Source organism: Platalea leucorodia (assembly GCF_965183815.1).
Source record: "Platalea leucorodia genome assembly, chromosome: 12".
In the NCBI taxonomy this organism is placed as follows: domain Eukaryota; kingdom Metazoa; phylum Chordata; class Aves; order Pelecaniformes; family Threskiornithidae; genus Platalea; species Platalea leucorodia.
Window position 1 is genome coordinate 16,489,898 of NC_138834.1, and position 16,556 is coordinate 16,506,453.

At 37.1% G+C, this 16,556-nt stretch overlaps 2 protein-coding genes across 2 annotated transcripts in view; one reads left to right on the forward strand and one right to left on the reverse strand.

The window, feature by feature from the left end:
* The window catches only part of GNAZ (G protein subunit alpha z), a gene marked incomplete at both ends in the record, with an annotated part of 46,922 nt that extends 36,277 nt beyond the window's left edge, over positions 1–10,645 (forward strand). The window contains one exon of the mRNA XM_082324952.1: positions 10,301–10,645. Coding sequence (XP_082181078.1) covers positions 10,301–10,645 — 345 coding nt within the window. The remainder of the gene's footprint in view (positions 1–10,300) is intronic.
* The window catches only part of RSPH14 (radial spoke head 14 homolog), a gene marked incomplete at both ends in the record, with an annotated part of 104,342 nt that overhangs the window by 81,488 nt on the left and 6,298 nt on the right, over positions 1–16,556 (reverse strand). The gene's annotated exons all lie outside the window — the stretch shown is intronic.

The window sequence follows — 16,556 nt, forward strand, 5'->3', positions numbered from 1 at the left end:
CGAGAACTGATAAATATAGCACCTATCACATGCACATTTTATGACTTCTTAACATTATTTTCCTGTACTTCAGCTTGCTTAGAAGATACGTATAGCTAGTCACAAGCAGTATTTCAATCTACATGTACTTCTCCACTTTTATTCTGCCCCCTTCCATGTTGTGGAACAGCCTTTAATACCTTGGCCACACAGACTGGAGTAGCCTTTATCTGGATCTTCTAGCATTTCTATTAAATGGTCAAGTGCCCCGCTCTTTCTGATCCTTGAACTCAGAACTCAGTAACCTTTTCCTCTGTTCTTCCACGAGTTTTCTATATATCCTTTCCTTAGGTTTTCTTTAGTTTGTAAGTCCTAGCAGAAGCACCTGTTGTCCTGTTCCTTTGCTTGGAAATCTCCGCGCTCAAAATCTAATCCTCCTGTCAGGAAATTTAACCAAACTGATTTCTCAGTTCAGGCACTCTCCTTAGTAAAATCATAGCTGGGTGTCAGACTGTACTTACTAGGATTAACAAATCTGTATTGTTCCTCATCTAGGAATATAAAACAGTTTTGATAGATAGTACTAAAGAGTGGTTTACCCCAGCCTGTCATTGGCACCCATATGTAACTACGACGTAACAATGCTTAACTTATCATGTACTCCTGCAGATATGACTTGCTGTTTCAGTGCACACCTGAAAAGTTGCAGGGATCAATTTTCAAAGGCAAACATTCAGGACTCTGCTAAAGTAATATCTGCTTTGTCTAGTCCACAGAAAGCCTTAGTAACACTACAATTCTTTTCCAGTCACAGAGATCATACGCAATAAAATATTCATAATATTTTCATTGTCATCCTATACAATAGCCAAGACTAAAGGTCCCCATGTAATTCTCGTTCATACTGCCAGATTCAGTTATCATCTGCAGAATTTTCTCTAAAGACAGTAGTAACACTCCACAGGAAATCATCAAGGCAGACAGTATGCTGCAGTACCGCTTTGTCACGGTTATTTTCCCTGTCTTCTCTGAAAAAGAGGTATCAAATATTGACTACTGCCTCCTCTACCTGTTCCACATTTTCACTTACAAACTGTAAGGATAAACAATTACAGGACATTATCTATAAAATAATGAGGAATTAATGTGGTAGTTTACAAATCTGGTTTGCTAGTATAATTTTTCCTCTGGATTTGAGGATGAATCTGTTTAAAAAAACTGGAAGCAAGCCTGTTTCCCGCTTATTACCTTTTTTTGCCCTCACAATATAAATACATATCTTCCTATCCAAATCACACAAGATTTCTTCAGGGCTCCACTTCATAACATCCATGTTTCTCAGCCTTCTATATGCTCATTTCATAGTAGAGATTCAAGGTTCCTCTAATATAAAACCTTCTCTTGTCATCCCTTTCAATTTCCCTTTATTGCGGTGGCATAAAGTATATGTATATATATAACGTGCTATGTTAGTTTTCCACCTTTCTGCACTTCACGTTCCTCTGATATATGCAGGACACTGAAAAGAATTTTGGTAGGAAGGACAGAAATAGCACATGCAGGTATACATCCATAGGACAGGTGCTATATTGACATAGCTGCTTCTAGACCTCCTTCCCGTTTTGTTTACCACGTAACTGGTCAGGAATTCCTGCAGTGGTTTTAGACTAATGGAACATATTACTTTGGTGATGGGACAAGGAGTTTGTCTGCTTGTAGAATAAGTTAAGCTGCTGAGTGACTTAAGAACACTTCTTAATGACTTCACAATGGGACTTACCCTTCTATGTCACCCTTTCTAATTTTGACATTTTAGAGTTCCCAACATTTTCCAGGAAAACTCTGGGATCCTAGGATTGGAAAGAGAGGGTTTAGAAAGGCAAAACAGTTCTATCTAGTCAAACCCCTATTGGTTACCCTGTCCCTTCTGGGGAGATGTCAAGGCTAGACACAGGTATATACAGGACATCACAGGTAGAGTGGTTTATCCCAGTTTAATCCTACCTCAGTGAGGTTCTTAATTTCTTTGGGAGATATATAGAGTGAATTGGATTAAGTCTATTTACTTCTCTCGGACAGACAGTTTCTTCTTTTTGATTTTTAGATGAAAGCAATTATTTTTTGTAACTCATGGAATTATCATCCTCTTTCCCCCTTTAGACCCATAGCCACCTGACCCTATGCATTCTTGTAGGAGCCTTCTTTCTTTGAACAAAAGATGAATCATACAATAGTCTTTTTAAATCAAGTCTCTCTCATCCAGCACTCAAACAGGACTGCTAGACAGGAAGGATCTTTCAACTAGCACTCAATCTAGGCTTTTTTACGAGGAGAAAAGCATCTCCCTATATTTATGTAGGCTATCTCTTGCTTTCTGCATCATCTGTATTTTTTCTGCAAAACTCTTCTGCTTTCCCTCTGCCTTTCATTATACATTTATTCAAACATAGTTTGAATTCCTGAATTGCTTTGACTATGACTGTCTTGGGCAATGGTACTTCCTTCGGTTTGTTTTGTAGACTGTCATTATTTCAGAACTGATTCAATTGTTTTGTATAGTAACCTTAAGGAAAAAACAATGTTTACATCCAACAGATTCAATTACCTTTTTACCCCACCACCCCTTTTTCAAATACTTCAGCTTCACCTGCTTTCTTTAGAAGGTCCTTAGTTGTGGATCTCTAAACAACATATTTGAAACAGAAAGAAAAGATTCATGCCATTTGGTGAAATAGCTCATAGCTACCAGCATATGCTAAATGCCAGCCACTATGGCAAGGAAAAGCCTCAACAGGAAAATAGCAACAGCTTCCACTGGTTTTTCCAAGACTTAATGACATTTAAAGATTTTCTGGCTTTTCTGGAAAGCAAACATTACCATTCCTGCACCAATTTTATTCATCATTGTTTATGGTTTACACAAGATAAATTTTATTTAGTTTAGTTAAGGTTTTCACAATCCCCAAATGCCTACCAGTTTTAAAATAATTCTGAAAGAGAAATAATGATTGAAAGATAAAGTTCTTGGGTATTTAGTACAAATGGCAGTTAATTCCCTTATTTGTGATAGTTCCTCTCTTCATAATTTTTCATTTTTAAGTTCAAAGCTCTCCCAACTGTGACCAGAAAGCTTTAAAGTGGAAGCTGTGAGGAGATACCACATTCCAATTTGGCTCCATCTACCAAGTGATTTTTCTCATTCCTTGCTGTCTTGGTAACAGGGTCTTCCCTTCTGAAAACTCTTAGTTGTTCTGGAACTCTTTGCTGCTAAGCACACCTCTCCTGTTCCAGAGGATGACCAGAACGTTTGTATGTTTGCAAATTACTGGAAGAACAGAAGCAGCCATCTGTTCCTTAGCGTGTTCTTTCCCTCAAGCAACCAATTCCTTGTTCTCATGCTCAGAGAAGAATTTGCAATTAGCCCCCAACAAGGCCATCTGGATAAGGCATTGGCATTATCTTGCTTATACGCCAGCTTGTGTATAATTATGAAATTACAGCAGCACATTTTTTTCTAACCACCTGGCTAGCTAGCCCCCTCAGGGTTCCTGAACTGGAAAAGACACTGCAGAGAAGAGGAATGCCTTGTCCTACCTTTATTTTTCCTCCATGTTAATAGAAAATTTTTGTAACTCCTTTGGGAGTTCTACAATAATTTAGTCTATATTTTTATTATAATAAGCTTTCAAGTTCACTTCCCCTATAATATGTACAGTAGTTGTACTATATGGATGAAACCAGAAACGAGCCTGTTGTGTTAGGATAGGAGTATATGAGTGGATATATCAGGTATCTTTAGGCTCAGTTTCAGTGTCAGCCTTCGTCTTAGAACTGTGGACGTATCACTTCTTATTGAAGATTTTCAGATATATCAAGAGGTCATCTGGCTATAAAAAACTGAGAGCCATGTCATGCATTGCCATTTCAAATGTGATTGATGCACTGCACAAATCATAAGCCACCACCTATAAAGGCCTTGTCTTGCCGTGTATACTATTTTCTCCTAGGTTTGGATTTACTTGTTTGTCATTTCATTCCACACGGAAGGTGAGATTGAACACTACTTGTTTCATGTTTCCATGTTAGCAGCAAAAAAATTTTTCAGAAAAACTTCAATTAGTTTTCTGTTCATCATATGGAAGGAGGTGCTGCCTGCTTCTCTTTCCCTAGAGTTTTCCTAACTCTATGGATGACATCTTACTGTTCTTTGAAGGCTTGGCTTTTCCTTTCTGTGACATTTCCTCATTGCCCTGTCATACATTTTCCTACTTTTACTATTATAGTTAAATTATAAAATGGATCTTGCAGGTTCCTTTCCCAAGGTATATCGTGCATTTATACCATGCAACCATAGTCTTGCACTGGTGTAATATAGCCTGCATCATTGCTGGAAATGATTCCTGATTAACTGATTTGCATTTTAACTAAAAGAAATTCTATTTGGTTTAGTTAAGGTTTTTATGACTTTCAAATACCCACCAATATTATAATAATGATATTACATCGAGGAAGAAATTTCTTGGGTGTCAGCTACAACAGTTTACTAATTCTTTCTTCACATCATGTAAGAGATCACCAAGTTTACATTAATTTAAAACTGGCGGTCCTCTTGTACGTGTTCATTACATTTCACAATTTATGGAAGGGTTTTAACTCTCTGATTTTGTCCTTGGACTACAGACTCTAACTGAGGATTTGGTAGTAGAGGGACAGTATTATGATTCACTAGAAAATACAGTAATAAACACAAATCTCTTAAAATGCAATGTCCCATTGGCATGAATGTTGAGAGTTGGCCAAAAACCTATATTAGCTCTAAAACACTTTTTTCCAGACAATTAGTAGCAAAAGCATTTCAACTGAGCTAAAAATTTCTGGCATAGTTTTATCATCAGCTATGAATTCAGGGAAGGAAAGACAAGCATGATTATATGGAAACAGACCTGTGATGTTTTTAGGGGATTATCTGTTGTGTCAGGATTTGCACTGTGAAAATAAAAAGTAAACCCTCAAACAGATTTTTAAAGCCACATTTTTACATCTATAAATCTGTCTGTATACAAAGTAGGCTCAAAAGTCAGATGACCCCACCTTTACAAAGGAAGAAGTAAACAAACCCCCCAAATATAGGGACTATATAATTTTGCTTATATTTCAGTATGCCTGAAGAGGCTGGTGAGTTAGATTTCAACATGGCTGCTGTGGCAGTGCCAGCCATCACGGTGCGCCCCGGCGCTCCTGCGGCTTTTGAAATGACCAGAAACTGCCAAAGGTCCGAGGCTTTAAGCTGTAAACACAGAATTACTCACTAAAATAACTACATCAATGCCTTCATGGAACTCTGAGAACAGAGGACGGGATTCTGATCAAGTCAATCCATAGGAAATGAAAAGGAATAGTAACACAAATGAAATGAGGAAAGTGTAAGAGGTCATTTGAAAAGCTTTGGTAAAACAGTCTGCTCATATTTCAGCAACTATGCATTTTTAAGGGGCAATTTTTTCAGGATACTGTTTTAGTGTAACAATAATGATCAATACTTTTGCAGATTTCCTTTGAACTAATAACAACAAAATATATTTGCATTCTCTAATAAAATAAAAAGTACATTTTAAATAAATGATATTTTTATATTACTTTTTGTGTAATAAGCGGTGAATGATTCTCCTCTCTTCATCTCACCAGTTGAAATATGGAGTGCCTCTAGTAAAGTCAAGGGAGATGCACTAGATGCACAAGTGATGCAAATTTCAGGAGAATTAGGCCCAAAATACTGGTACTTCTATTAAAAGCCAAAATCATCCTCTCACCTCCACTTCCCAAACAGGAAAACTGTCTAGAAGATGTCACAGTCACACGACAACATAAATACCCAGACTCTATATTCATCCCCTCTGAACACAAGCCAGAGAAATGGAACACATACCTATTTGAAAATAATCTTGTAAACAAAAGATACTCTTTTTTTTGATATCCCAAATCCCTTCTATTCACTTACTCTGGACCACTGAAGCGAATGATGATGTATGCATAAGGTTTTCAGGAACCTAAAATATTGCCTATACAAAGGAGTACAACATCTGCAGAATAACCTATACGGGAAATGCAGCCAATACTGTTTGAAACAGTAAACTCATTACAGGTTAACATTAGAAGAAAGCAAAGGAGTCCATTATTGCCAAAGAATAGGTGGGAATGTTAGAAATTACTGAAGTGTCGCAGCGGTTATAGAACCGCTATGCAAAGTAAGCAAACACCCACAGTACTGTACCTGCTGGCACTGCGAGAGCGCTGCCACTGTGTGCTATGGCATGTCTTCAGTGGAAGAATATATTACTTGATACACGCTGCAGTTCCACAAAGAATTCTGTGTATCATCTCTGATGCCTTATTTTCACTGCTTTGTGTTTTTAAATTATAAAAAAGAAAATGTGGATTCTCTAAATGTACTTGACCAATATATCTGACGACATAATGTTTATACAGAATGATAAAATACATGGCTATTTTCCAGTCTTCCCTATTCAGTCTCTTTATTTGCAGGAAATAAATCAAAACAGATACAGAGATAGATGAAGGTACTCTGTAAATAGCACTGTGAACTTTTGCAAAATTTATGTTCTTTCTATACATATGATAAAAGAATGCCAAGCATAGAAGTCCATCAAAAAGCAAATATTTTTTTTTCTTTCAGTTGGGAAGAATGCTACTATTTTATATCAGGTATAAATGCAAGAAGTCAAATGAACTTTGCTTTTGTTTTTTGTGACAAGAGGTATTTCTGAAAACAAGTTGCATCAGTGTGGAACCAGATAGGTCTAACAGCAGCTTCCAGAACTAATGCCAGGATCTGGGCATGTGTAGCAGGACATAGGCAGATGCACGATGAAGGTTTGCAAACTGTCCACACCAAAAGATCCTATGGGCTGAAATGTGTCTGTCAGTCACCAGCTGAACAGTCTTATGTGACAAAAGTTAAGGTTGCTTCTGTGCTTTGAGGAATCAGCTAGGACATCTTCTTGAAGAAAATAATCTTGATCAGTGCCTACTAATGAGTAGCTTTTAATTAATGTATTTTTCTTTGTTGAAACATCAGTCAACAGGTGGCAATGGAGAGGTTCTGTGAAAAGGACTTTAAGAATAGGTTAAAAATATGTTAGGAATGACATATATATACCATATATATGGTATATATGATCCCTTGAGGAACCTTACAGCCTTCTGTTGCTGCCAGTCCACAATACTTTTGACCTACTAAAACTGTTCGGCTTGAGTTGATTCCAGGCTTTCTTCAAGACACTATGCTTCTTTGAAAAAATGTGAGTTCTGTACAAATTGATTCATTATACCTTTGGGAAGCACTAGGAAATCAGGTATCTGTAATGTCCAGGAGTTTTACCAGACATTTTCAGTATTATTTTTCTTACTTAAATAAAAAATATCAAATCACTTGCTCTTACTTTCAGATGGCAAGGCATGCCACTATATAAAAAGTTTACAAACAGAAAGTTGCTCTTCCTCTGATGACTCCTCTGAAATCACTAAATTCATGATCTGTACATATTATGAAACTATCTGCTATGTGACTGTGATACAAAGTGAGACCAAAGATGACAGACTGGGAGGATTTGGTACTGTATCCTGATATATCATTAATGATGCCCATCATTCACAATACCCCTCCCTTCCATCATGCCCTATGCTGATCAGTAATGCCTAATCTTAATTAAATTTGCTATATGGACTAGAGCTGAAGAAATTATATTAAATCTTATCAATCTCATGATCTGAGAATACTGAAAGTAAGAGATACTCGAAGCAGAACAGGATTTATTTTCTTAATTTAGCAGGACAGTATTGCAAATTCACTTTGAAGGGAAAAAAAGATGATGCCAGATGCATTGAGTTAAAAAAAACAGATTCTGCAAATACATGCAACAGCGATCTCAACAGTTTTTGTACAGCTTTTGTAGAGATCAGTTTAAAAAATAATCAGCGGAATATATGCACCTCTTTATGGAAACTTAACATGGAAAAAATTTCCATAGATATTTAGCTTGCTTATTGTTTTTAAGGAAGTTAAGATTATAACCTATATTGCTGTATATGAAAAGCTTTCTTCATATTTTATCCATGGTTTATTAGCAAGCAGACTTTGCAGAGCTGACTGTACAAGGATTCTTTGCATCTTGTGACCAGGGTGCAATAAATCTCACTGTTATCTCAAAGCAGAGGGAAGGACTGTTGAAGGTAAAGCAGGAATAAACCATGATTCCTCACAATGATGTTTTCAGCAGTATAAAGCCTAAACAAAAAAGTGAGAAGGAACAATAGCTAATATTTTAGCTGTAGGCTAAATATTAACTGTAGGCCTGTCATTCGGGTAAGAGCTAAAAGCTTTACAGAAATGTTTCCCATACAAAATCAATTCATCTGGACATGTGAGTAGGAATACGGAATTTCATGCTGTGATTAACATCACATTGGTTTACCTACTTGAAATGATTTTGAGAGCTATGCATTGGATCAGGTCTGCAAGAAGGAGATATGCCTTACAGCGTTCTGAGATTTTAAAGATGCTGAAAAATTGCAAAAATTGTTTTGGGGTGTCTGAAGAGGATTAGATGGGAATGATGAAAGAGCATAACTCAGGCTTTGCAATCTGATACGAAACTGGCCCACGGAGGTCAAAATAGCAAACAGAGTTATCACCAAGTTGAAAAATTAGTTGACGTTAATTTTCAAGAACAGAATAACTGGCACACAGCTAAAAGACTCTTCTAATTAATAAAAAAAAAATTTAATTAAACGCACATCACTGCAAGAATTCCAATTTTCAGCCTATGTTACCTCTGCCTCAGAGCCTATGAAATCTTCAGAATCTATATAATTTCCAGTTTTTAAAAATGCACCTTGTTTTGTATTTGTTTCGACACATTTTTTCTAATAATTTGTTGTACAGAAAAAACTGATTCCAAATTTTCAGTCATATATCCTTTTCCTGCTTTCAGCAGTACATGAACACAGTTTAACTGGGACAGAATAAAGGTCCGCTTATTCAAGAATTATAGTTTTATTAATAAAAATTATTGCTGGGTATTGGAAAAGATTGAAATGAAGCCGTGTTGCTTAATTGTAAAATGCCATGCTTATCAACATTCTCTAAATATGAATAGGACGACTTGGTTAAAAGAGATGTCTTCCTTTAAATAGAAAATATGAGTGCGTAACTTAAAAAATTTTCATGTTAGATAAATATCTGACTAAAGTTTGTCAGATAATGATAATGCTGATGTGCCAATGACACCTAACAGAAATAAAGATCTAAGTTGTAACATGCTGGAAAACGACGACGTCAGCAAAAACGCGCGATTAAGATGTTTTCTGTATCTACTTTTGACAATACTTGAGTGATATTTATTTTAATAATCTAGAATATTTTCCGTTCAGAACGTTACGTTTGCTTACACCTACGTATAGGTGTAGACCCATCACCAAACCCAGCCGTCCCAGAGCAGCGGGTACCACGGACAGCTCCGGCTGCATCACGGCCCCGCGCCGCGGCGGCGACAATTCAAGACGGCCGGTGGCTGCTAACGGACCTCTCTGCTTTCAGTTTATAGCAGCACTGGATTGTCATTTCCAAATCTGTCATTGTGGTGGGCATCCTAAACGGTTCATAAATGGAGTTTGCCTACTCCGGGCAGCAGAGAGAGAGATGTCTGGCTAAACTCGGCTTTCACCTATAAACAGACAAGTTCTCCCACCATAGTAGAATGTGGTTCTTGCGTATTCTTTCAAGCTTACCATTATATGATGGGGAGAGGTAGGGCAAGTGAAAAATTCTGACTACGTATGGTGTGCTAAACTAGTCATCTAATGATGCAATGTTACACTTGTGCTGTAGTAGTTCCATCTTTTTAAAAAACTTTAATAGTAGCATGTTGAAATCCTTAGAAATTACTCATCCCTTTTATTTAACGCATTTGTTTATAGTGCTAACCTAAGTATGAACGCAGCCGTGTTTTCCCAAGTTACACCTATTGTTTCTAAATCTTCAGTTTTAGACTTTCCTCCGCAGTTGCCAAATATTTTAAAAAATAAAAGAAGGGGTAGTCTGTGGTGAAATACATTGTATTAAAATAAGTGAATTAAGATCCCTGAAATTTCACGGTCAGGTAAGATGGGCAGTCACCAAATAAAACACCAGTTGTTTCTAAAAGCAGATTTTGCTCATTGATAGACATAATAACGTATTTTAGGTGCTTTCCACAGTTATGCTGAAACACTATTGCTGACCCTGTTGTTTCCTGTCCTACAGAGTCGAATGGCAGAAAGTTTGCGTCTCTTTGATTCCATCTGCAACAACAATTGGTTTATCAACACTTCCCTCATCCTCTTTTTGAATAAGAAAGATCTGCTGGCAGAAAAAATCCGACGCATCCCCTTAACGGTCTGCTTTCCTGAGTACAAAGGCCAAAACACTTATGAGGAGGCAGCAGTCTACATCCAACGCCAGTTTGAGGACTTGAATCGCAACAAGGAGACCAAGGAGATCTACTCACACTTCACCTGCGCCACTGATACCAGTAACATCCAGTTTGTCTTTGATGCAGTGACAGATGTCATCATTCAGAACAATCTCAAGTATATTGGCCTCTGCTAAGAATCCTTGGGCTTAATCTGTTTTCCTGAAGGGATGAAAAAGGGGCTAACCACTTCCACCTCCAGTGGAAAAAAATGGGGCAATGCTTAGTAGCCCAAGGAGAGAAAAGGGGAAATCTGATGTATGTACACAGTTCCTCTTATGCCCCTTTAACCCACTACATCATTTTTCACAAATATATCTTCTGGAGAGTGAAAACTTCCTCTCCAAAAAAACCACACCCCCAGTGAAAAAAACCCCAACTCAAAAACCCCAAACAAAAACAAAAAAAGAGATTGAGGCCTAACTCTGTGGAGATGTTTTCACCACAGTCACTGCACTTTTATTCCATTTGTTTCATTCCATTTCCTACAGTGGGAGTGTTACCATGTTCTGTGTAAGAAATAATTCTTCATCCAGTTGTCCTAAAATTTTACTGACATGAAGATATAAAGCTGGTGAGTGACGGATGAACTCGTTTGCAGGGTGTGGAGCAGAATGGTTGCGTTGGGGAGAAAAGCTAGGTCAAACCAGAAGCTACAGAACAAAAGAGTTTAAGCAAAATACTACTTAAAGTTGTAGAGAATGGGCATGCACCCACAATATTGGTACACGCAGCCAAACAGTATATACACGTCCATCATGTATGCACATGCACATGACTCACAGCATATACTATGTACACACTTCTGCTTTACTTTACTGTTTACCATGGACACCTTGCCTGTTAAAGGAATCGTTGGTGCGCAACTGTTCTGTGATTTCCAAACTGACTAGCAGCTCTTTCTGCTCTTTAAGGCTTCAAATATGCAGCAAAACTACATGAAATGAATCTATGAATAGGCCAAATAAAGGTCAGTGTTTCTTCTACTGGTAAGGAGTTTTATACATCGAAACAGTCTTCTTTTACATCTTTTTTTGCCAAATCTTGTGGTGTTTCACAAAAAACAAACTATATTTAAGAAGTAGGTTAGTGTTCCTTTTTTAATACAAGTAAAAAAAAATAAATCACAAGGCAATTTTTTAAATTATTGTTGTAGTGTCTGGATTGCTGAATGTGAAAGTTGCCAACGGACAATTCTGTTCCACTGCTCCAAATACATTCTGGGAATTGTAATATTGTGACAGATTTCCCAAGAAGCAGGAGCCATGGAGATTGTGTAGTATATAGCCTCCAAAGTCTTTTTTTTGTTGATTTTTTAATTATTTTAAAAATGTGATGTATTATTAGAAGGTTAAAGATGAGCGATATGAACAATAACTAAATGTCTTGATATTTCAATTTAATAATTTAAATTATTTACAGTTTAGTGAAGTTAAGGAAACTGAAGAGATGCATTCCTCAGCTCCAGGTTTCATCTCATAAAGAAACACTACTGGATGGAGTAACATTCCGGCAAAAGTCTGAATGCGTAAGAAGCTCTGTGGGACTATACTGGAAAATCTCAAATGGATCATATAGACCTAAGTCTGTGGTCAGTTGATTCTTTCCCCTGCCATAGAAAAGACTTCTTAAAGACTTCAGTGTAAAGTTGGTGTGTAAATATATGTTTGATAATTGTAAAGCACATACGTACACAGAGACACAGACACACATGCACACTGGAAAATAACCTTCTACTTTTGTTCCCCCTACGTACTATGATTAGTGCAAGAAATCCCAGCCAAGGGCTCTAAGAAATTTAAAACAAAATGGTTAGTAACATCAACATTTAAATTGTCCACTTAAAAAAATAAATAACTTGAAACTGAATGTGTCTATCGTGTGTTCATTAGTGTTATGACAGTTACTTCATTGGATAATGTTTGTGAAGTTTTCTTTCCTTTATGACAGACTGCTGAGTTTTGTTTATTTGCTCCAGATCTTCTTCTTCAGATTACTCACCAATATTCAGCAATTTCAATCTTAAGCAATTACATGTGAGCAACTCAGTAAGATTTAAAGGATGTGTTCCCATTTAATATCTTTACAAATTCTGAATGCATGTTATTGTTATATTTTGGGGGGAGATGGTTAGTAGCAATTTTAGGAAAGAAGTTATAGATCAAGATCTATAGACAATATCAGGAAAGAAACTTCCATGGTATCTGCAACATACGTAAGAAGCCTACCTCTGCGTATCGTCTTACACACGCAGGTGCTCTGCATGGGTGTCTGTGCTTAGAAATACGTGCCTAGGTATAAGCACATACAAAACTTTTGAATAGTGCCTGAAGTTGGTCTCCTAAACCTGTATTTAAAGACTGAAAAAAACCTGAAAAATACGTTCACAGTTTTGTACTACTGAGCTCTGAGCAAGTCTCCAAAATCAATATGAAATTCTGTCTGGCTCATGCTTGTGAAAAATGAGGCTTTAAGAAAAATCTAAGTGTTTTTTAAAAGTGACCATATAAGGTGATTTATCAGCATGTGTCTTACTGATGGTTTTTCATTGAAGCTTTCTTGAAAATTCCATCCATTCAGACTATAACAAGGCTCTTCCACAACACCCTCTAACTGAAATCTTTAAAAGTCTGGATGAACATTAAGAAAAGGTGCAACTCTTGTACAAACAGCATAAACTCATAAAAATCACTTGTTAGAGGATGCTAGATAAATAATATCCTTGGAGTTTAAACAGAATTTGACGTAGAACCCTTCACCCCATTAATAATTTCTGAGACCAGCTGAAAATATTTAATAGTGTTTGGATAATTTCATTCCTTTGTTTGCTTCTCGGCGTTTCTACAAAATGCATCAAAAAGTCCTAATCGTTCTTACCTTATGTTTAAGAATCCTTCTTTTGACCCATTTGAGGATATCTAAATTCAAGCGAGGATTTTTCTAAGTGACCTGGAGACTTAAGCTAACGATGAGCTGGGACTGTCAAGAGAACAATAATACTCTTGAAGGCAGTGGTTCAAGCAATAATAATTTTTGACCTTGCTAGAGAATGTAACCATAACCAAAAATATTCTCTGAGGCTCAAGTCATGGGTTAAGACTTTCAAAACTCTTCAGTCCAGACATAACTGATAATGGAGAAAAATCATTTTGAATGAGGTATTTTATCCCTGTACTGAAGACACAGGGCCCCTTTAAGCATGCCCTGTCAACTATTACACCTGAAGGACAGAGGCAAAAGAGCCAATGAGGCTGCGCCTTGAAGGTATAAAAGCTTTGTCACACCACACAGGGAGTATTTAGGTCGTCCTTGTAATGAGAAGATGCTATTGCCTGCTTGTGATATTTGCAGTCAAGCTGCCTGACTTGGTGAGTTTACTAAAAGCTATATGTGGTAATTGCTAGTACATTCTGCAGAGCTAGTACAGGATCCTCTAAACTTCATTTACCATTAAAGTGCTATGATTTACTTGAGAAATCACACAGTTATTTCGAGTCTAAATTGCTTTCTGTAGCGTAATATCCTATTAGTAGTCAGCTGAATTGTGAAAAAGGTATAAAATGAGTCAGGGCCTCCTGTTCCGATGAATGGACTATTACATGGTATGCCTCCTTCACCTCTAGCTTTCGTGGTACTGTGGCCATTTCAGACTAGTGAAAGAAGTGACAAGAAAACATCAGCATTCATTAGAGCATAGCTTCAAGGTAAGAAAGCTGGGTAGGAAACTAAAACCAAAAGTGTAGTCAATTATGAGGAGGGTAAGACACATCTTATACTAAAAAACAAGTCTTTATTCAACTAAGAAGATCCTTCCAACATAAGCATTACAGGTAACCTGCAACAGAAGTGGAGAACCTAGGATATTTTAACAAAGGCCTAAGGGTATTTCTAAAGAAAAGGAGTTAGTTCCATTTCTCATTGAATGAAAGCTATCTTGGGAAGGAGAAAAGAAATTGAAGCACTGCCATGTGTTCCTACTTAGCTTAAGAAAAGCAGAGGCATGGGGAGGAATAAAGCAGTAAATAAATTTAAATGATCCATTCACATAACCATGTTCTCTGAATAGCAATTCCTTGCTATTAACTCTCTTATCATTTAATTCCTATGATATTTTTGATCTTAGTAATCAGAGTAACTCATGATTACTCTGTTTTCTACCTGAAGAATTCAAGATGTTAAAATAAATTCTGTTTTACACAGAAGTAAAGTAATTCTATTTTCTGATTGTATAAGAAAACTGAGGCACAGGAAGTTAAGACTAAAAAGTCTGGGCCAAAGACAGGTGCTGAAATGAAATCCCTTGATTCTTAGTCATCCACCTTGATAAATCATGCAATTAAATTTGCATCTATTTTCTCAGTTCTCAGGTTTATCAGTGATGCAGCGCACTGCCACCTGAAAGAACTGCATTAATACAACTGGGATTTCACTTCACCTGGGCAACAATGACATTCACAGAAGAGGTGTTCCATCTGCTGCAATAAGAATGCCATCTGTCCTTCTATCATTTGCACTCCATACAGCAAAGCAAGTTTCAAAGGGAAAAAGGTATCCTTAAATGGTCCTCATCCACAGATCCGATTGGTTATGATTTTCCGAGGGTGGAATAGTGGAGACACTGAGGGTCAGTAAAGCAGGAGAAATAGTATCCCTTGGACTCTGCCCAAATCGAGGTTCTGGCAAGCTTGAAAATCCATTGCCCCATCCAATCCACCTCAATCTTTGTTTAAAAGGATTAATTACCCATAAAAGACAGGACAGAAAAGGGGTAAGAATTATTAAACTTTTTGAGTATTAACCCTATCCTAGTGAAAGATTTTCTTCCTAGAACTATTTCTGCAGTTGTTATTGGCCAGGTCATTTATTATTGCACAACACCCTTTCACTAACATGGTTAAGTATTGTGTGTCAGCTAACTTTTCACAAAGATTGAAAGTTTTGCTATTAATTATTCCAATGTTCTTAATGTTCTCCTGCTGCTGGTTCTTCTTCCTCTTCTATCCTCTATCGAACACATATATCTATCTTATTTTTGTCTTTCTTCCACCCATTAGTTCTTGGCACTAAGTTGTTTTTTCTTCTGGAAATTTTACTCCTCAGTGTTCTCCCGATCTTTGTGGATTTCCCACCTTTTTTTTTTTTTTTAATGATACCCCTGTTCCTGGAGGATGCTACTATACATCCTTAAATTTAAGAATCAAAAATAGTCTGCAAGTGGATTTGCTTAAAATAACCACATTTTCCTCAATAACTCCTGTTTGGAGAAAGACCAGGTGGCCTGGCATAGAGCTAACTGGAGTCACTGACCACTTCCCAGTTAACAAAAGTAACTACATGTCCTGCCAAATGCAGGTACAGCTTATGTTCCTTTTTGTCTAGCATGGAACATATCGCTTTATCGGCCCTGTACATTACCTCAGCTCCAGAAATCGTCAGAAATCTAGCTGTGGAATGGTATATTAGTTGCTGACTTCCTCCAGCTGATACATCCTATCTCATTATCTGCATGTGAGGTGTAGAAGTAAATGCAGAGAGGAAGACAGCTTCTTGGCTAGCTGAAGAAGGCTGAATTACCAGGCAGAAACTATTTCTGTATCTGTAATATGTCAAATGAAGTATGGCAGGCCTTGTGACTCTTACTAACTATTGGAAAATATTTGCTGTTCTCCCTGATAATTCCCCAAATTGTCTCATAGCAAAGAAAACAGTTTTAGCACCCTTCTGTTTTTCTTGTAAGTAGCCATCTGTACGCGAGTTCATTCTACAGTAACACAGCTCTGCTCTCAAGGAGTTATCTTCCAACCCTTAAATACAGGCATGTATATTTTTATATATATATTTTTATCAAAACAAAAAGAATACATGTCTCAGAAAAACACCTTTTTCCAAGGGTAATGACCTAGAGATGCTTTCACAGACAACATGCTAGCTCAGCTTCTACACCACTGATCTTATCGACTGTACATACCTAACAGGCTGAGGACTGCAGGTTCTTTCTATTCCTCTCCCCGCGCCCCCCAAACTGTGAAAGGGCATGGCATGAAAATC